At 36.6% G+C, this 21,121-nt stretch overlaps 1 protein-coding gene across 1 annotated transcript; it reads right to left on the bottom strand.

The window, feature by feature from the left end:
- Positions 1-131: 131 nt before the first annotated feature.
- Positions 132-19,468, bottom strand: ano11 (anoctamin 11). The gene is made up of 23 exons (XM_051880194.1): positions 19,022-19,468; positions 16,718-16,832; positions 16,445-16,638; positions 16,251-16,358; positions 16,023-16,159; positions 12,740-12,797; positions 11,947-12,057; positions 11,687-11,852; positions 11,230-11,320; positions 10,588-10,684; positions 10,216-10,359; positions 9,835-9,972; positions 9,617-9,715; positions 9,378-9,480; positions 8,986-9,097; positions 8,834-8,888; positions 7,468-7,565; positions 6,580-6,716; positions 4,987-5,192; positions 3,552-3,694; positions 3,123-3,213; positions 2,685-2,816; positions 132-732 (listed from the first exon to the last, which is right to left on the bottom strand). Exons 1-23 carry the CDS (start codon positions 19,151-19,153, stop codon positions 709-711), a joined length of 2,691 nt encoding a protein of 896 aa, XP_051736154.1. The 5' UTR covers positions 19,154-19,468; the 3' UTR covers positions 132-708.
- Positions 19,469-21,121: the final 1,653 nt, after the last annotated feature.

The following is a 21,121-nucleotide window of genomic DNA, read 5'->3' as shown; positions in this document are numbered from 1 at the left end:
CAATGTGAACATTCATCAGTATGTCTCCTTTTGTGTTCCACAGAAGAAACAAAGTCATAGTGGTTTGGAATTGATTTCTGGCTAAACAATCCTTTTTAAATCTTGCCCTCCAGCATGTAAACACTTCAATGTTTTTTGAACAGTTATTGAAACTAGCTTTATTTTAAAACATGATTCCTTAAACAGCCCGGAGATAGACATGACAAATGCAAATACATTAAGGTATTATTCAGAGAAGCATTTCACACTGACACATAAAGTAGAATAAGCTTCTAATGCATTTGCCATCTTTCACAATTTTCATTTTGTCAGTAGTACAAATATATACTTTAGTATTAATGTAGAAAAGCAAACCTCCCTGTCCTCCCACTAAATCTAAATAGGAATATATCATTTATCGGGAGGGCAGAGAGAGTGAGATGTGTAGGTAATCACATGTCTTAGTATAGTTGGAGCCAGAGGAAGTCATATGTAAACAGCCATTTGTTAAAGTAGAGGTGATAGTGAACAACTTTGGCATAGACCTCTACATTTTGAAATGCATGCTCACAAACACACATCCACACAATCAACCACTACAAAACTCAAGCCGAGTTTCAGTCCAAGTGCATTGTTTTTAACACAGCAAATACTAAGTCCCTCTTGGATCAGTTCTGAGGGTGTAAAGCGCGCCCCCTTCTGGAGAAGCACCTGCACTGCAGGTCAGTCTCATGTAGCTAGGCGCTTCGCTTGCTTCAAGGACCAGCACACGAGGAGCAAGGCATAGAAATAAAGAGGAAAAAGAAAGAAATACATTGTTTAGAAACATCCTCAATCAGTCACAAACTTCTATTAAAGGTGAAGTTTGTCTTTTTTATATACATTGCAATACTTTCTCCAATTTTAGTTTAATATGCAGAGATTACTATAGTCTTCATTTTGTTTTGGGAAAAAGACAACGTATACAAGGGCTAGGTCAGATCACGGAGGCGTTCACACCACATCACTGACAGCACAGTGAGACACTCAAAGAGACTAAGAGAGCCAGGTCTATTTCTAAACTATTTAAAGGGTTAATTCACCCAAAAATAAAAATTCTGTCATTAATTACGCATCATGTCGTTCCAAATCCATAAAACTTTTGATTATCTTCGGAACGCAAATGAAGATCTTTTCTGAAATCTGAGAGATTTCTGTCCCTCCATAGACTGCCTTTGTAACTTGATCTTTAAAAAGTTCATAAAGAGATCGTAAAACTAATTCATATTAATCAAGTGGCTTAGTCCAAATTTTCTGAAGAGACTCGATCACTTTTTATGATGAACAGTTTTAATTTAGGTTTATTATTCACATATAAACCTTGATCAGCAAACAAACAGATGCTCAGCCGAACTTGAATGACGCACAAGAACAAACCTCTTCCGGAAGCTCAAATGTGCGGCGTAACACACGAGAATGAACCTCATTGGTTACATAGCACGTTTGAGCTTCCGGGAGAGGTTTGTTCTCGTGCGTCATTCAAGTTCGGGGTTCATTTGTGTTCCGAAGATGAACAAAAGTCTTATGGGTGGAACGACATGACGGTAAGTAATTAATGACAGAATTTTAATTATGGGGTGAACTAACCCTTTAAGTAAAATACATCTTAAAATACAATTTACTGTAACTAAAAACAATAGAGACCATAACCAACACAGACATAGAGGGGGAATTCTACCGATATTCAGAATAGTAGTTGATCAATATGAATTTTTCAATGGAATAGTTAGTAGGGTTTTCAACTATTATATTTGGCACCCCATAATCTTGAATATTTGGTTGCGTCATTGCTCAGAAACCAGTGCACATAGCCAAATATACACTCTGACTTCAACCAGAAGCAGAACATCATCCTAACACATATTTTCCAGGAAAGTGGGTTGAAAAATGTTTTGATCTCTTTCCCCCCTCAACTTTTCAGAACATGTGGAGAACATAAACCAGGGCAGCAAAAAAGTAATACAGAGGTCCTTGCTCTACTTCTGCTAGAGTGCAGGAACTGTGTCACACTTTAATTAACTTTTTAAAAAGTATATTTTTGTAATCCTGGAGAACAAAAGAGCTCCAGGAATTGGATAAAGCTTATATTGTCAAATCAGTGGTTATTGTTAACATAAACTATCAAGAACAATTTTCGTTAACTGAAATAAGGCTGAAATAAAATAAAATATAAATATTAGTTGAAAACTTTTATTTTATTTAAGTACTAAATCTAAATCTAAATATTTAATTAAAAAAAAAAAAAATCACAAACTAATAAAAATGACAAAAGCACATAATACTACTAAAACTTCAATAATACTAAAATAATTTGGGAAATGGTATAAATTGATCAAGACAATTAACTTTTTCCAAATCACTATATATTGCAAAGCCTTGTCTGATTTTTAGATCATGGCAACCATTGAAGCTCTATAGGTTGAACAATATGAAAAAAGACCAAAAGAGCTTTTTTTGATAGCTATAACAAAATTTTTGATTTTCATCCTCAGCCTTGAGGGTAAATTTACACTGCTGCATATTGTGATTCAGAAAATCTTTTTATAATCTTAGTCTGTGAGCTCTGTGAGTGTTAATGAGAAGCATGGCTCACAGTGAGTGAGCACTGGAGGGTGTGGACATCACCATGTGCACTGACCGCACCTAAGAAGCATCCTGCCACTCACCAGCAAGGCCTCCTGGTTGTCAGCCAGAGCCTGCTTAGCCAGGTAGCGCTCCCGCTTGATCTTCAGCTCCAAGGACTCAGGGATGTCTGGAACCATCCAGTCGATGGCACGCAGGACGAAGAACACTGCATGCTGAAGATGTGTACACACACTTATTATTAAGATGACCACAAAAATAGAAATCATAATTATTTATTTTGGGTATGGGTGTTTGTGATGTTCTACTGAAGGTAGAAAAAACTATATATGCAACAAAAAGTAATGTAGGCTGGGATCCAATTTTATCTAGGAATTGACTGGATAATGAAAAGTTGGTTTTACCTACTTAATTTTGATTTAACGTTGACTTTCAAAATGGTCACAGTGTATACTGTGAAGCTTAAATTCAAGAAAGAATCTGACTGTGATGTGGTTTGCAGGAGGAAGATCAATGATCACCTCAAAGGCGATGATAAAGCCCAGTCTTACAGCCAGAAGCTCCCAGTACACCAGCTTGTATTTTCCATTTTCATCCCGAAATGCTTTATATCTGACAACAAGAAAAGTCATGACAAAAAAAAAAAAAATATATCGGTAACCACAAGAAAAAAAAAAAGACCACAAGAGAAGAAAATCGAACAGTGCTGACAGCTACAATTTTACAGTTCACTGCCTTCATTAACAATTTTCCCCTCTACTGCGTAACATGGTACGAAAGCCAGGACACTGCTGAGAAACATCAGAACAAGGCTAACATGTAAAAAATACAACAAATTACCCATCCTGAAAAGAGGAAAAATATATTTTTGCTTATTTACAATACATAACTGATATAACAGAGTCTGATTTAAGATTTCTTAGATTGTAGAACAGCATCAACAATGTTACCTGCACATGGTATGATTGGAGTAGTTGTAACTGGGTGGAGAGTAAGCCAACGTGAAATTGACATAACCATGCAGGTCATTGTTAAACTTGTACTGGTACAGCAGACGTGGCAAAAAATCGGAGGTAAATGCAATGAGGAACGCCTGGAGAAAAAAAAAAAAGATATTGTGAAACCTTACAAGATGTTGAATGATGTAAAGTAACAAGTTGTGTCATTTATGCTTTTCACAAAAAAAAAAAAAAAAAGTAAGCAATAAGGTATGAGAGGCTGTGTTCTGTCGTGCGTAACAACTCCCTTCAGCTGTGACTTATTCACGATACAGCACTAGCCTCAAGTACCTTATTGCTTTTATAAAACAGTTACCACACAATACAAATATTAAAGCCAAAAATATGCATCAATGCAACTTTCATGAAGTAAACTTTCACTAAAAGCCTTCCTTCCGCCGGAAAAAATAGTCCCTGACCGTGAACAGCAACAGAAGTTACATTATTACGCCATTAGATGGCGGCAAAGACTGTCTTTATGAGCGTGTCAGTCAGTAGCGAAGACTTTTATATTGAAAAGACTGAATTGTTTTGAAAACGGAACAAAACGCAACTGACAAATGCTTTGACTAGCGCTGTCAGTCATGGGAAAACCCCTTAAATGTTAAAAGGACAAGATAATACATCAGACATTTAAACAGTTTTTATTATGAACATAGGACTGACCTGAAGGAAAATGCTAAATCTAAATGCAGGTAATAAACTCGCTCACTCGATCTTTTTCTCACAATACTCTTCTACATAATACAGTAAGTTTCAATGAACAATATCAATTTAGAACATACAGTTTACGTTGCTAAGAGTGGTTGCTAAGGGTGTTGTGTAGTGATACACAGAACCGTTGGGTGAAGCGGCCATAGCCGTGTTTTATCGTGAATAAAACACAGCTATTGACCAGTCAGAATCAAGGACAGGAACTAACCATTTTATAAATAAATATATACAGTATATATATATATATATATATATATATATATACTACACACACACACACACACAGTATATTTTTTTTTTTTATTTATGTATTTATTTATTTATTAACAAAATGTACCATACTAAAGTTTTAGTCACATCTTCATTCACATTTGCTCTGGAAAATTTTGTGGGTGAAATCCAGTCATTTAAATAGGAATCTGCATAATCAGGAGTTTTGCATAAGGGCAAAAAAGATCCCCGCACAGAATTCACTCGTGTTCACACGAATTTGCCATGCAGACCGACAGAAAGCTGCTTGGTTTGAAAGTAACTTCTGTGTGAGCAGTGTTTTCATACATAGCTACAATGTGGACAATGGACAAAACCATCGACCTTATATTTCACTAAGGTGACCACACCTTAAGTATCAAAATGATTAGTCACATAATAGAGGTTTTGTGTAGACACTCACATTGACTATGACAGAGACGTGTGACAGCGCCTCCAGTATGATGAACCACACACCGATGTTCTGGGCTCGCTCTGCCACGGGTCTCCGGTATTCACACACAAACTTATGAGCGTCCAGCCTCACTTCCACCCAGTTATTCAGCAGGGCGAAGAGAGGAGCCAGAGGAAAAGCCGCCACAAAAATGGTGATGAAGCCAAACTGAAGGACTGGAAGCAAACAAGATTAAATACTGTCATTCATTAAGTATAGCAAGAGCATCTGTACAGAAGTGTAATTTCCATTGAATGTTTAATTAAGTTGCACGATTATTGTAGGTAAAAATGGACTTGTCTAAATTAGTGTGACAGAAATTCACTCTTACATAACCAGGGTCGACAAGATTTTTTAATAGTTTTGAAACAAGTCTCTAATGTTTAGAGAGGCTGTATTTATTGGATCAAAAATACAGTAAAAACAGTAATAATGTCAAATATTATTACAGTTGAAAATATTTGTTTTCTATATTAATATATTTTAAAATGTAATTTATTACTGTGACGTCAAAGCTGAATTTTTAGCATCATTACTCCAGTCTTTAGTCTCACATGATCCTTCAGAAATCATTCTGATATGCTGATTTGATGCTCAAGAAACATTTCTTATTATTATCGATGCTGAAAACAGTTGTGCTGCTTAAACCCTCAAGTTGTTCCAAACCTGCATAAATTTCTTTCTTCTGCTGAACACAAAGGATGATATTTTGAACAATATGGGTAACCAAACAGTTGATGGACCCCATTGCTTTCCATAGTATGGAAAAAAATTAGGGCTGTCAAACGATTAATCGCATACAAAATAAAAGTTCGAGTTTGCCTAATATATGTGGGTGTACTGTGTGTAATTATTATGTATATATAAATACAAACACATTCATGTATACATTTGAGAAATATTTAGTATATATATTTATTTATATTTTTATATAGTTTATATTATATATAAATAAAAATATTTTTTACATAAACAACATATTTCTCTTAAATATGTACATTAATTTGAGTGTATTTATATACACATTAATTACACACAGTACTCACACATATATTATGCAAACTCAAACTTTTATTTTGCATGCGATTAATCGCGATTAATCGTTTGACATCCCTAAAAAAATACAATGGAAGTCAAAGGTTCATCAACTGTTTGGTTTCTGACATTCTTCAAAACATCTTTTGTGTTCAGCAGAAGAAAGAAATTTATACAGGTTTGGAACAGCATGAGAGTGAGTAAATGATGACAGAATTTTCGTTTTTGGGTGAACTATCCCTTTAATATGTTTGTGGAAACCGTGATGCATTTTTTTTTTTTTTTTTTTTTTCAGGATTCTTTGATGAAAAAAAAAGTTCAAAAGAACAGCATTTATTTGAAATAGAAATCTTCAGAAATGTTTTTTTTTTTCTTTGTCATGTCTTATCTTGTCTAGTGCACCAAGTGAGCCAGGACTGACACCTCAAGAAATATAGGTGCATGCTGTTCTGGCATCAGTAGCTATACATTTTCAGACATGAAATTTTGAACAAAAAGCTCATTAAAGGTGAAAGATTATCATCTTACCAATCTCCAGATACTCGTCAAAAAGACCCTCACATGGAATCAACTCATAGTCCTGCTCCCATCGCTTAGGCTCCTCTGCTTTCTGGGCCTTCTTCACAGATGATAAGGCCCGTTTCTGTCTCCAAGCCTTTATTTTACTGAAAAGCAGAGAGAGACAAAGAGAGAATGACACAACCAAACCAAAAGACACAGTGTTCTAATGATGATGATGGTGGCTCTTCTGGGTGTATTTCTAGGTCTAAAATAGAACTGTGCTCATTTTGAACGATCCAGTTTTGCCCAAGCCTGACTCTGGTGATACATTATTGATAAGGGAGTGCTAAAAGCTTCTCCTGTGTGGCATTTATCCTGCTAAACCGTTGGAACTGCTGCCTTAGAGGAGAGACATGCTGCAGTACTGGCAGTGATACAGTCATCTGTCTGCACACTGCACCCTACAGTGGTATCTGTGGATTAATCAATACACACATCAATCAATATCCGACAGCTAATTTTGCTCACATTTACACATTTTTACTCTTGTACCTCTGCATGAACCTATATACACTCTTTCTAAGATAGTAGGGACTTCCAATTGACTTCTGCATTTTAAGATGTTCATTAGGACATTATTTAGAATGTTTATTAATTATTCAGTATGTTTTCTGCAATGTAGGCAAAGCCTGACCCACACATACATCTCCACAAAAGATTGCTGTGCCAACTCTGCAGCACTGACCCACAGTGCTGACCAAATAATATAATTAAGTTTTTGTAGGATTAAGACTTCAGCAGTCTTTTAGTTCAAATACTATGCAATTTGCTCTACAACATAAAAAGCTTTTATAGTGTAGCTACAATAAATATGACTTGTTTGATGAAAAGTCAGGCACTGAGGGAGACACGTACGGGATGATAAACTCCTGAGCGTTGTTGATAAGTTGTTTTCCCACCATGATGATGCAGAGCTGCTCAGCCAGTTCGATCAGACAGCCTCCTGGTCCACACTGCAACCACAGATACACATTTTTTAATAGTTTTGAAAGAAGTCTCTTATGCTCACAGAGGCTGCATTTATTTGATCAAAAATACAGTGAATAATGTGAAATATTATTACAATTCAAAAGAACTGTTTTGTATTTTAATATTATAAAATGCTATTTATTCCTGTGATGTAAAGGTGAATTTTCAGCAGTCTTCAGTGTCACATGATCCTTTAGAAATCTATCTAATATGCTGATTTGGTGCTCAAGAAATATTTCTTATTATTATCAATGTCTATGATTATCAACAGTTGTGTTGTGTAAAATTTCTGTGAAAACCTCAATACATTTTTTCAGGATTTTTTTGATGAAACGTAAGTTAAAAAAGAACAGCATTTATTTGAAATTACTGTCACTTTTGATCAATTTGAAGCATTCTAACTAGAGATGTACCGATGTATCGGCCAGTAATTGGTATCGGCCGATAAAAGCAAATTTTCACACTATCGGCTACCGATATATCCTGTCAATCAAAAGAGGGCAGGAAAGTGCACTGCCTTTGTGCTTTGTGTAAAGAAAATGCTAAGAAACCAGTTTGATGTTCAATATTAATAGAAATTATATGAATTAATAACAGTCAGAAAGTTAAGAAATATTAATTTAATCTTCAGAATTTAGTTAATGTGTGTTAATATTAATTTGAGTAATGTGTTTATGTTTATAACTGATACCAGTTACTCTAAAACAAGCTGATGAAATGGAGAGGATAAAGTTTATATTTGCATTTCTTTCAAAATATAATAATTAAAAATATAATGATTAATTATTAATTATAATGAAACTATCATTCATTTAAAGGAAGGTATAAAAGGCAGAACCCCCAAACTATCGGTATCGTTATCGGTATCGGCAGATATCACTCTGAATAATCGGTTATCGGTAGAGAAATTTAGTATTGGTGCATCTCTAATTCTAACTGAATAAAGTTTTTTTTTTTTTTTTTAAATACTGACCCCAAACTTCTGAACATTAATGTACGCACATTATTTTAGAAAACTTTGCTTCTTTAGTTTTAAAAAAAACTACAAATAAAGTGCAACCTATTGTGGATGTTTTTGACATTTACACTTGCCCTTTATTACAGGCTGTCTGGAATACATGACTCTGATTTACCGTCTTTATACAAAATATTTTCGGAAAATGACTGCTGAACTGCATATTTGAGCATTGTTAACGATTATGGTTATTGTATTATGGTTATATAACCATAAAAGTAAAGGCAAAGCACTTACATCCTCATTCCGCATCCCAAACAGTGTGCCATAATGACCAGGATAGCCCACAAATCTGCAATAAAAGAGCAATGAGAGTGCCCTGAATGATTTGATCTTGAAAATGATGGCACAAAAGGCTGCTTTGTTCTCTTAGGCTATTTACAGGTTACCTGCCCTTGAAGAAGGCCACATAGAAGGGCGATGAGTAAAAGTTGACAAACTGGAAGATGAAGACTTTGAATGTAAAGGCATCTTCATATTGTGTCTGAGTCCTGTGCATTTCTATAGGGAAAAATGTTTCAGGAACAGCCATATGTGAGTACACAAGATAAATGAGACTCATTTATATGGCATGTGTGAAGTCTCAAAGCTTTATTGAAATTGCCTCAGAGAGGAAGACTAAGGACTAGAGTCCTAATGGCTTATTGATTCTCAAAGTCAGTGTGGATGGGCAGGTTCATTACCCTGAGCCACAAAAAATGGCAACACTAGCCTGTGTGAATTGATTTAAAGCCCTGTGCATGTGTTCCTTTATGGGGTCTGATGTGTGCAGAAAGCCTACCCCATTTAGTAAGCTGTTCTGCCAGGGCTGTGTAGACCTGCCCCATCAGCAAGATCAAAGCCAAGTTCACCAAAGTGCTGGAGATATTGGCGATATTCCCAGCCTGGAAGACAAAATGTGTGCGAGGAGTGGATTCAAGAGTTCAAGAGCTGCTGCAGGTGCGGAGGAGATTAATGAAATGCTGCATTATGGTAAGTCATCTCATATTTTAATTTAATGCAGATCGATGGGGTGCCCACCTGAGCACGCAGAACAGAACTCCCAGTTTCAAACATCATTACGCTCACTATACTGCGGTATATGATCACTGTGACCAAGAAGATCATCACTACGCACAGCTGGGAAAACAAATTGAGAGGAAGAGGAACAGATTTGGAACAATTATAACACATTATCTCTCTTCTAACTGACCAATTAAAATCTTGTAGCTCCATTAAAACTCTCTAGTGGGTCTCACCATTATAACAATGACCATAGAGCCAGTCAGCATGCGAGAAATCCGGGCTTTCTCAGGGAAGTAGGGCTCCTTCACTCCTGTCACTGGGTTTTCCTCCATCGCAGGGGCCATTGCAGCAAACTCAGGACGTGGTGGTTCCTGTTTATTTCCAAAAGAATAACTTATTATTACTGATTTATACTACCAATTAAATAAAACCCCACTTAATCTGTATTTTTTGTCCTTTTTTTTCTAGTAAAAATATCTAAACATTCTAAAAACAAGCAAAATTTTCTGGTAAGGAAAAATATCTCACATTGCCTTCAGGAATTTCATAATGTTTAGATACCTTTAATGGAAAAAGGACAAAAATACTGATTATGAGAATGATGTTCATCAAACCTCCTCTTCATGGAAATTCATGCAGTCCCAGTGGTGAGCGAGAGTGGCGTTCTTGCGTTTCCAGTACTCCAGGAACGTGACAGCCCATAAAGACATGAACACACTGAAGAACACCGTGCCAGGATGATCAAACAGATACCCCACCTAAAGAAGCGTTGCCAAAAGCAAGCAGGAGGTCCTAATATTTAGTGTTCATTATTAGCAACCAGACTAAATTCCAAAAGTGAAATGACTTAAAACATTCCTACATATTTTACACAATCCATACACATATTCATAAACTATACAAACATATTATCAAATGCTACAATATTGTGTTTTTCACATATAGTACCCAACTCAACCGAAGCAACTTGAGCCAGGGATGATTACCTTGGCCATGGGACAGATGTCTGAAATATTCCAAGGTTTACAGGTTTCACACAGTGGACACATTAGATAGAGTCCTCCACTCTCACAGATTTCCTTCCTGTAGATGGTAAATGGAAACAGGCAACAATGGTAGAGCTAAAAATGAAACAGCCTGTGTTTTTGAAGTATTTGTTTTCATGGTGAAACTGTGTTGACTAAACAAAAGAAAATGTTAAAAATCTAGTAACCGCACTCTTACTCCATTCCTACCAAAAGCAATAGTTTAGTTTTATGTAAAGATCAATATACCAGAGTGGCAGAGTGTACAAACGAATGCTTACAGCATATAGATACAGATTCAGTGCTTCTAATTGTGTCTTTCTTTATGGGTTCTTGCTCTCTCATTCTCATTATTTTGCTTGTTCATTCTATGGCGTAAACTGCAGCAAATATTCCCAACCCATCACTATTAGTCCTTCAAGTAGATTTGGCCAACAGTTGCTATAGAAACAAATAAAGGTCATAAAGCCCATTGATGTGAAATTATTTCTCATAGCAGCAAAATAGCTTAGAGGAGCACTAAATGTGTGAGTCATGTAGAGCTGCAAGAAGTTCAGCACAGCAGCAGAAACACTGTTAATCCATAATACAGGAGACACTTACGCTGGGGTATTGGATCCCATTGTCAAAATACCCGAAACAAAGACACATGTCCCAACCAATGCAGCAGGCAAGAGCCAGGCTGTATAAAATCCTGTAAACAAAACAAAATTTGGTCATTATTGGTTATTACAATTGGTAAATATGTTCACAGTACTTGTTTTAGTGGCTCTGTAACACTAGCAATGCCAAAGCCATGTTTGATTCCCAGGGAACGCACATGCAGTGAATGCATGTCCTGTATTACATCTTACATCTACAAGTTGCTTTGGGAATGTCAGTGTCAAAATAATAAATAAATCATAGTATTGTAAATTATAATTTATATGAATATATTAATTTAATATAATAATTCAAGTGCCACTGATTAATGATTGCTGATTGATAATGATATGCATTACACTGTCGCTTTTGCAATGTCAAGACAATGGAAACCAAATATGTAAATATGAATACTCACCCAACCATGCAAAATAAAGCGCAATCTTCTCTCCGAAGTATTCACGGATGTGATCCAGAGGCTGGTACTTATACCATTTTAACCAATTGGACCAATAGTGGTACAGTACCTGCCTTTTATTCAGCTGATCAGGCTGGATGTCACAACCTGGGAGCTCAAAGGGGCCCTTTGAAGCAGAGAAAAAGCTGATTAAAAGCTATACTTTTAATAAAACGTACAAGTTTGAAATGCATTGCTGTATTTGGTATCCTGTATCTAACCTCATGCAGAGGGAATGCACCCGTAAAAGCCCCTTCATTCAGCAGACGAGCGACTCCAACTTCTGCACGCTTCCTCCTGCCATATCCAGTCCTTGCTAGGATTTCATATACCTGCAATGAGCACAGGTGTAAGCAATTATCATACACTTGTAATAATTCAATACACCTTCTTATACATTACCACTCTTTTTTTGAAAGAAATCAATACTTTTAATCATCAAGGTTGCATTAAATTGATTTAAATTGACAGTAAAGATCTGCATATTATTACAAAAAAAAAAAAAAAAAAAATATATATATATATATATATATATATATATATTTTATTATTATAAAATAATTTTAAATAAATGCTGTTCTGTTTTATCACGGTTTACACAAAAATATTTAAGAAGCAATCAGTTTTCAACATGGATAATAATAAGAAATGTTTCTTGAGCACCAAATCAGCATATTAGAATGATTTCTGAAGGATCATGTGACACTGAAGACTGGAGTTGGCCTAATGATGCTGAAAATTCAGCTTTGCCATCACAAGAATAAATAACATCTTAAAAATATATTAAAAAAGAAAACAATTATTTTATAATAATAATAATAATAATAGTTATTCAAATAATTGAATATATTTCACATATTTTTGTTTAAATAAACACAGCCTTGGTGAGCAAAACAAACTTCTTTTCAAAAACATTTTAAAAATCTTACCGACCCCAAACTTTTGAATGGTAGGGTATTTAATAACAATTTAATACACCATCTGATACCCAGTTCCTGTTTTTTGCACACTCACAATGCGGTGTCTTTGTGTGTTGGTAAAGTAGTTTTCACGGTCATCAGAGCCCAGAAACCTAACAAAACAGGAAGCCAAGGTAAACGTCTATATTTTGCTATATTATGTCTATATTTCTGCAAGTAGATAATCATTAGGGCTTTTCACACCGCGCTTAACCCCGGGTTATCGTCGTTCTAAACACCGCTTTTAACCCCGGGTAAAGGAGCGTTTCACACTTGTAATTTAGATGCGGGGTTAGTACCTCCAGGATTCCGCGATTCTGCAATCGCAGAATTTACTGCAAAATCAAGCAAACGCCGCAAAATTCGGAGGGGCTTGCAATTTTTCTAAATTGCCGCATATTTTCCGCAGATTTTGGTCCTGAACGCGTCGTGTGACGTCATCACAACGTACATTCAGCCAAAGGAAAGCCCACTTCGAAGTAGGTTATGTGCGCTGAATTTGAATCGATCGATAAACAACTGCGCCGTTGCTTTGGCAATGCATCTGTCAGTCAGTCAGTCAACCACCGCAACAACCCCGCTGTAAGCTCGTAACTCTCTCTCTCTCTCTCTCTCTCTCACACACACACACACACACACAGACACACACGAGCGTGCACGCTCTGAGTGACATCGTTTCCATCAATCGGTTCAGTTTATCAACAGTGTCTGTATGTTGCATAAAAGAGGCTCGCGCACTCTGTAAACAACCTCAAAATGGACGAGGAACAAGACGGAACAATTGAAGTAGACACTGAATGAAAATGTATTCGGTAATATAGCGGGTTCCAAGGTTACCCCTGTAAAAACAGCAGGCAACTACTTTACCTTTCTGACACTGCTTGTGTACTGATTGTTTACTTTCGAACTTTATAGTTATGTTCTTTTTCACTTTAATCTGTTTGAAACATTTGTTTACTTTATCCACCTTATTCCTGACGAGCCTACAGCGTTTTGAATTATGGGTGCCACTTCCGGTTTGAAGAACTTCCATTCAAAAACACTGAAACGAATCGTTACAAATCATAAGGTTGTGCTACAAATAAAGCTTATCCGTCAGTTTGACTGAATGAGCTGTTAATATTCCTTCATGTTTTATTTTCAGACATCATGAGAATAACGTAACGTTTGGTATTTTAACGTTACATGTTATAACAAGAATATCTATGGCAAGAGCTCCTTTCAGTCGCTGCATTCTTTTCCTCATGATTATTTTCTTTCTTCCCTTTGTATTCCGTGTAATAGTATGAAAAAGGACAACATATACTGCACATTTGTGGTCTGTTCTCCCGATTTAATTAACGATATATATCCCATTAATAATTCACTGGACGAAGAATCTCGTTTTTCTCCTCAAATCCTCACGTATCTTTCCAGGTTTGTTTTCACAGGTAAATACAATTTATTATCTGTCAAAATGACGGAAATCACTTTGAAAAATAGTATCACGCAATGCTGAAATTAATGAACATTTTTGGCTATATACAGTGATATTTAACCCGTCCGTTATTGCTGTGGAAATAATCGCGCTTTTGCGGTTATTCATTGTCTGTTACCTTGTTGATGCTTTTACACTTTTAAATGTCCTTTTAATGTTCGATGGTTGCAGGGTGAGTATAATAATGTCATCTCATTGTACCCATTTTTTTTCTAAACGTATTATTGCGTTCATAGAGCCTTTCACTGATTGTTTACAGCTTAACGGAAGTTACACCCATAATTCGCGCAAAGCGTCATGGGGCGTAGGAATAAGGTGGATACATTGTGTATTCTTCAAAAGTAGGCCACTGTTATATTTAAGGTTCTTTTTGTTGTATTATAAAAATACTAATCAACCCTGTAAAGCCTGAAATAATTAAATAATAGTCAGAAAATAATTTATTTTTTAAACAGAAGTTGTTGTTTTTTTACCTTCAAAATATAAAAGACAAAATATAAAAGAAAAAGTTTGCATGTGTTTTATGTTTTGTCATATATTTGACACACCAGGATTTACAATATGATATGGTGAGTATGGAGGGGGAAAACAGCTTAATTTTATTCAGAGGCCAAATCTGAGCAAAAATTGCAGTTTGCTGCAGTTGTTATTTATATGACCAAAAAATGTAAATCAATGAGATCTTTATAACAGTACAGCAGACTACTTACATAAAATGCATATAAATATAATTTGTCACTCTATATCTCCTAATAATATGTCTTGGTAAGAAGATATGCTTAGTTTTAGGATAAAAGCTCTATAATTTTTATTGTGGGGGGAAAAACACAATGCAATGCAATCGGCATACAGTGATGATTAAGAGATGAACAAATAAATGTTCCTGAAAGCCTGTTGTATCATATTTGATACATAAAATATACAAACCTTTCTAAAGGGGGATCATATACCGCCAGACCCCCCTAGAGTACCTGACAACCATGCCCCCTTTCACAAAATCATGTGGGGAAACACTGCAATATAACATTTTATAATGTTTTATTTAGTGTTAAATATGAAATAAAATGTTGAAATTATATTTTAAGTTATTATCAGTGTTCTCCTTTTAAAAATTACAGAGCCCAGTGGTTCTTGAACTCAGAAAAGTAATAGAAATGTTAGAAGAATACTGACTTTTTACTGAAAAACTACACAAGAAATGCCGCAAATTTTGAGAAAAGCCGCCGCAAAATCAGTCATTTTAGGCCGCAGAAATCAGAAAAAAGTCCTGCGAAATCCTGGAAGGACTGTTTTATGTCATGAAACCCTGCTCTAGAGCTTTTGCGATGCGGTGTTACAATGTTACAACTAGATGCTTAGCAACCGACAACCAGTCGCTTGCTATATTATATATATTATATATTTGTATTCACGCGCTTTGGGCAGTCACGGAAGCACTGCGCGATGTATAAACAGTCGTTTCTGCAATAGGAAAAATGTCAAACGGCGATGGAAAACGTGACAATTGGAGTGAAGAAGAGACCGTCATTCTTACCTTTATAGTTCGAAAAGTTCACTCAGAAAAAAAACTTGATATTAGTCAGAAATTTGTAATATGAGGACGTGCAATGCTAGAGCCTTATAAACAGGTCACGTGCTGCGTTTGTCCAATCAGTGACACTGACACCGCTAATATGCAGATAAGGACTTTAACCCGGGCTTTAGGAATGTGCACAAGTATGAGCACTTGAGCAGTGTGAAACGTGAATAAAGAACCCAGGATTCCATTTACCAGGGGTTTAGAATGACCCAGGGTTAAATATTTCAAGTGTGAAAAAAAAGCCCTATTTTGTACATATAGCCTATAGAAGAAGAGCGTAACTTTTCCATTTTGGACTTGCGGAAGGCACACGTATAGTAGTCTACAGGACGGTTGGGGACCGAGTCTTTCATGATGTTCGGCACCCAGAGCTTCTGAAGAACTCGAGCAGAAGTGTTGAATTCTGGGTTCGGCTGTGCCTGTCAATGAACAAATACAGTGCTATTTTAAGCCCTCTGTATTTGCATTGAGAGCTCAGTAGAGAGATGAACATAAAAAGATGGATCTGACCTGCAGAGGCGCTCTAAGACATAACTCCTCAGCGTAATACACCAACACATCCCATGGAGCATGGAGCTTCAGATAGTGTATAGTCTTCTTTACACTGGATGATTCCTCCTGATAATAAAGAGAAAACCATTAGAAACATCACAGTAAGTTGCATAAATGACGCTGTACTGAGAAAATGGACCTAACAACTGAACCTTTTCCATCAATAGTCCAGCACTCTGAAGGTTCTGGATGAATTTGTCCCTCCATCGGGCCAGTTGAGCTTTTCTCCTCTCTGACCTGCTCTCCTCTTGTGCTGCTTCTACTGCCTCCTCCGCCGCCTCTTCTTGTGGCTTTCCTCGACTTCGACGCTTGCGGCGCACCTTCACCTCCCACACCAGCACAAAGTCTGAGGCATGAGTGACCAGGGTTAATATGACTACGTTTAGTCAAAGTGGTTGGTATAAGCGCTTTCATCAATCCATTACCTATTTTTGTTTGGCCATCTCTGAAGTAGTTGCCTGGGGGCTGAACAGGTGGGCTTGCTGTCCGCTCACAATGAACGTATATGGGGTCATCATCATCATTAGCTGCAGCAATCAACTGTCAAAATGTTGACATGAGTTTAGCCATTTAAGCAACATCACAAGAGCAAAAGAGCTGTTGTTCCATCATTTTTCTGTATTATTGATTTTATTATTATCATCATCATCATTTTAATATTTCAGCATTATGTTGCTTTTGCACTAAACAATTTTAACCCTGATTTTCCACAGTTAATGGAGATCACCAACAAAAGCCTGAATCTTGATCACTTGAGAGACGATCGCTATGTGTGAAATCAAAATGGACCAGTCCTAATTTTTTTTTAATGGAACATTGCAGTATTTATTATGAATTATTTATCCATGCACATCATTATTATTTTTTAATGCATGAGAGCTCATAATATTCAATCAAATAATTCATTCAAATTACAGAGACATCTCTTCTCTGATGCCACGAGCGTGGGTCAACTTGTCAGTCACATGTGATCACAGCAATAATAGCAAACGATAACGATCCAACAATCTAATTAATTCCAGACGGACAAAATCAAGTCATGTCCTAAAATCATTCTTATTTGTGAAGCCATTTCACTATATATGTCACAATAGGGAAGAAAAGACTAATGGAAATTCGGTATTCATGCCAATTTTAAAAGACTGATCTCAAAGAAGCGCATGGTAACCTGCTAAATATCTCTTGGGCAACTTTGTTGACACATGGGCGCTTTTCTCAGATTGCATTTTTGATAATAGAGTGGTACAGGGATGACGTATTTTTGTATGCCAATAAAACCGAGAAGTTAGCATTTTAGCACTTCCGGTTCCACCATCCTGAAGTAAATGGGTTTTTTCGAAAAGGGTTTTTGGTTAAATAAGGTCTGTGGTGAGCACAAACTCAAGAGATTTTCACGTTTCATTCTACGATATAAAATACATCTGTAATACCCTCTTGTGATTTTTTTAAAAACGCATACTTCTCTTGAAAAACAAGTTGGTGGTGGGCTGGTCACAGGGATTTTGGGGCTTTTTACTGTCAATGAGTGGAAAAATCAGGGCTGATGTTGTGTAGCTTGTGGGTGGCATAACTTGCTAAATATCTCGTTGCTAAATATCTGACGCATTTCTCAGAACATGTCACTGAAAATTCTCACATACCGCAGCAATCATCACTCACGAGCACCGATTTGCCTCAGATTTAAGTATTTCGTCAGCAAATTCAATTAATTGTCAGCGAATATAGAAAATCAGAGCAAAAATATTGTGGCGTGTGGGTGACATTAAATATCTAGACCTGTCTGTGAATCATCCTGGAGTATGAAACTTGTTTTGCCTGGAAAAAAATTTGTGACGACGATAAATTGTTGTGTAGTGTGAGAAGAATAGCAATCAGATGAGTTGGGCTGTTTAAGTTAAGTTCTGTTTTTGTTCCGCAAAGAAAATAGTTCCAAATGGTGCCAAAGCATAATTCAACCATTTCGCATGGTTTGGCCTTATAAAGATAGAGTATATACCTTATTTTGCAACACCGAAGCAAGTTATTTTCTGTGAATGTGTGACTGAAACAGATTAATTAGCTGCTAAATAACTAGAAGAGTATGTTAAAAATAAGGTGGATGATTGCCACAGTAGTGGTGTTTCGTTAGCTGAATGAATCAGTGTTTTTGAACAAATCAGTTGAGTGAATGATTAAATGACTCACTCAGAGTCTGCCACTTATCGCCACCTACTGGCGTAAAGATGTAAGCAACAGAAAGTCGCTGGAACTGACAATCTGTCCGGATACTCAAACACAGACAAGCGGAGTGATACAAAGTGAAAAGTCCCGATGCAATTGGACTGCAGCTCGGACAATCAAATTCAAGGACAGGAACTAACTGTTGTATAAATGACAATATGACAACAATTATACAACTAAACTATATTGTATGTTTTATCAAAATAAGACAGGTAAAACAGTTGAGGAAGATTTAACCCATTATCAAAAAGATATTTGTAATGCATCCTCTTTTAGGTCTAGATATCTTGAAGTAACAAAAAACTCGCAGGAAAACCACCAGGTTGCTTAATCAGCAAAGCCATATGCTAATTAGACAGCAATTTTAACGCAACGAACAGAACAGCTATGCAATGAGTTTGGTGATATTGTTACACACAGAAACTAGAACTCTTGTTCTGATGAATAAATGTATCTTATAAAGTATGCATCAGAACACCATGTTACAAAACAAAGGTCTGTACACTCACATATCTGGGAGGGATGAAGCCCCCATTTTGCAGGCTTCCATAACTGTCTGGACCATGGGTCTCGCCACTGTAGTCCAGATCCAGCAGAACCTCTCGGTCCATCAGCACCTCAGTGTTCCTCTTCTTCAGCATGAGAATCCCAGACCGTCACAACCAGATGCTGAGGTGGAGCTAGCAGAGACTATGTCGTTTGACTCACATTCAGAGCTTCAGTAGAACTGATGTATATACACAGTCCTACGCTCCAGTCCAGATACTCCTGCAGAACATCAGTGTCCAATAAATTATGCACATAAATTAAATTTGAGATAAAACTATAAGTGCATTCCTCCCAAAGAAGAGCTGCAGGAGAGGAGACAGAGGAAATGCATTAAGTGCCTCTATAAACGGATGAGACAAAACAAGGGCAGAAGTGGGTCTGCAGCATCTCTGCTCTCTCTCTCTCTCTCTCTCATTCACTGCATCCCTGTCTCCTCAGCACTCCAGAGGGATACTTACCGTAGCTCCTCTGGAATATGAGCCTCTTGTTTTCTTTCATCTTCAGCAAGGAAAAACATGTAAACACATTTTAGAGCAATACATAAATCCTGCTTCCTTTTAAGGATAGGTGCATTATACATTGTCACTTAAATCACTATATGCTTGAGACTCTGGTGATGAGCAAGTTTTTAATACATCAGAACTGCACATAATCCAGTTTCAGACAGACTACAGATGCACTAAATTTAGTGTTTCAGAGGGAACATAAATCTTGTTCCCTAAAGAGGTAAACGATCTATTGGAAGGACAGACCATCACAATCTAAAACTCTTCAGTGCAAAGACTGAAGAGGTAAAATGTCGCATTGGATATTGAAACATTGCCACCTGAAATTTATGAATTGGCTTGAACAAATGAGCTGAGTCACAGAAGAATGATGCTCCCGGCTTTAGTTGCATTGTGTATATTTATGTCTTCCCCTAATCATTAGCACTTAACAGCAATTAAACTCTGACATTAGCTGTTTAGATGGTATTTGCAGACTTCTGGGTCAGTCCTAAGTGCTGCATGCTTGGCTGAGAGCACAAATAGCTCATATTTCTCATTAGTCAAGTGCAAGAGGGTTTGTGAGACAAACAAAGTACAAATTACTTGTGATTGGTGCTGTGGTTTATGCCCCCCAAAAAGAAAATCTCCAGATGTGGCATGTGATCCTTTTTGCTTCAAATGCCCCCATCCCATCCCCCCAATCTCTGTGGTGCATTAATATTTTGATGTTACTGCGGCAGTGCAGACAGAGGGAGGAGAGAAATAAAGAGAAGGGGTTGGGCAGATAAAGGGAGAGGGAGGAGGGTATGAGTACCTTCTGTTCATTGATGTGAACTGCAAGAGTAGGGAGGCAAGGTTAACTGGAAAAGAAGCAATACCACCTGACTGCAGAAATTCACCACTAAACAAGAGGAAAGTCAGAACATAAATTGAAACAGAATCAAGACAACTCTTTTTTTAGATGCTTTCTCACCATCACTGGATCTGCATGTCTATCTGAATATTTCAGCATACAAGGAAAGTAGCACTAGATATTTTAGGGGTTCTTTAGAAAAAGGAATCACTGAAATTGAGGAAGAATTTGGGGTAACACTTCATTTTGTTGACGTAATGTGTCAGTCAATGTGTTGACTATAGTAATAACAGTAAATTATGCATAATTACAAGTAACTAACCCTAAATCAGACCCTAACCCTATAGTAAGTACATGTAGTTAATATTACTCAGTACTTATTTGAGTAAGTACAATGTAACTACGTCACCTTAAAATAAAGTGTAACCGAATTTGGTTACCTTCATACTGTTACCTAACCTATTTAGGTTGTGTTTAATTGCCATTGCCTATAGGACTTTGTACATTGGATAAAGTGTTTTTGCATGTAGAAAACAAATACAAGAAGCTAAAAAAGGATTTTAGTTCTATTGTCCTGACACCATTTGTTCGATTTTGGTGTGAATCAAATGCTAGTAAATAATTTGCCATTATGTTACTGAAAATAGGATTAGTTCATTATGTTTGGCCATTAGATGGCGCCATGATGCCTGTTTTACTTTATTTAATTACCACTTTTG

This window comes from Ctenopharyngodon idella, chromosome 22 (genome assembly GCF_019924925.1).
Source record: "Ctenopharyngodon idella isolate HZGC_01 chromosome 22, HZGC01, whole genome shotgun sequence".
Taxonomy (NCBI): domain Eukaryota; kingdom Metazoa; phylum Chordata; class Actinopteri; order Cypriniformes; family Xenocyprididae; genus Ctenopharyngodon; species Ctenopharyngodon idella.
Note: the sequence above shows the minus strand (reverse complement) of the source record. Positions and strands in the feature narration are given on the sequence as shown.

Bases quoted from the DNA above. Each gene is read 5' to 3' on its own strand.
- ano11 (XM_051880194.1), bottom strand. From the start codon at position 19,153: ATGCTGAAGAAGAGGAACACTGAGGTGCTGATGGACCGAGAGGTTCTG. The intron at 10,685-11,229 runs GTAAGTGTCTCC...TACCATCTACAG, and splicing joins ATGGGATCCAATACCCCAGC to GAAGGAAATCTGTGAGAGTG. The intron at 9,481-9,616 runs GTGGGCACCCCA...TTTGTCTTCCAG, and splicing joins GTTCTGTTCTGCGTGCTCAG to GCTGGGAATATCGCCAATAT.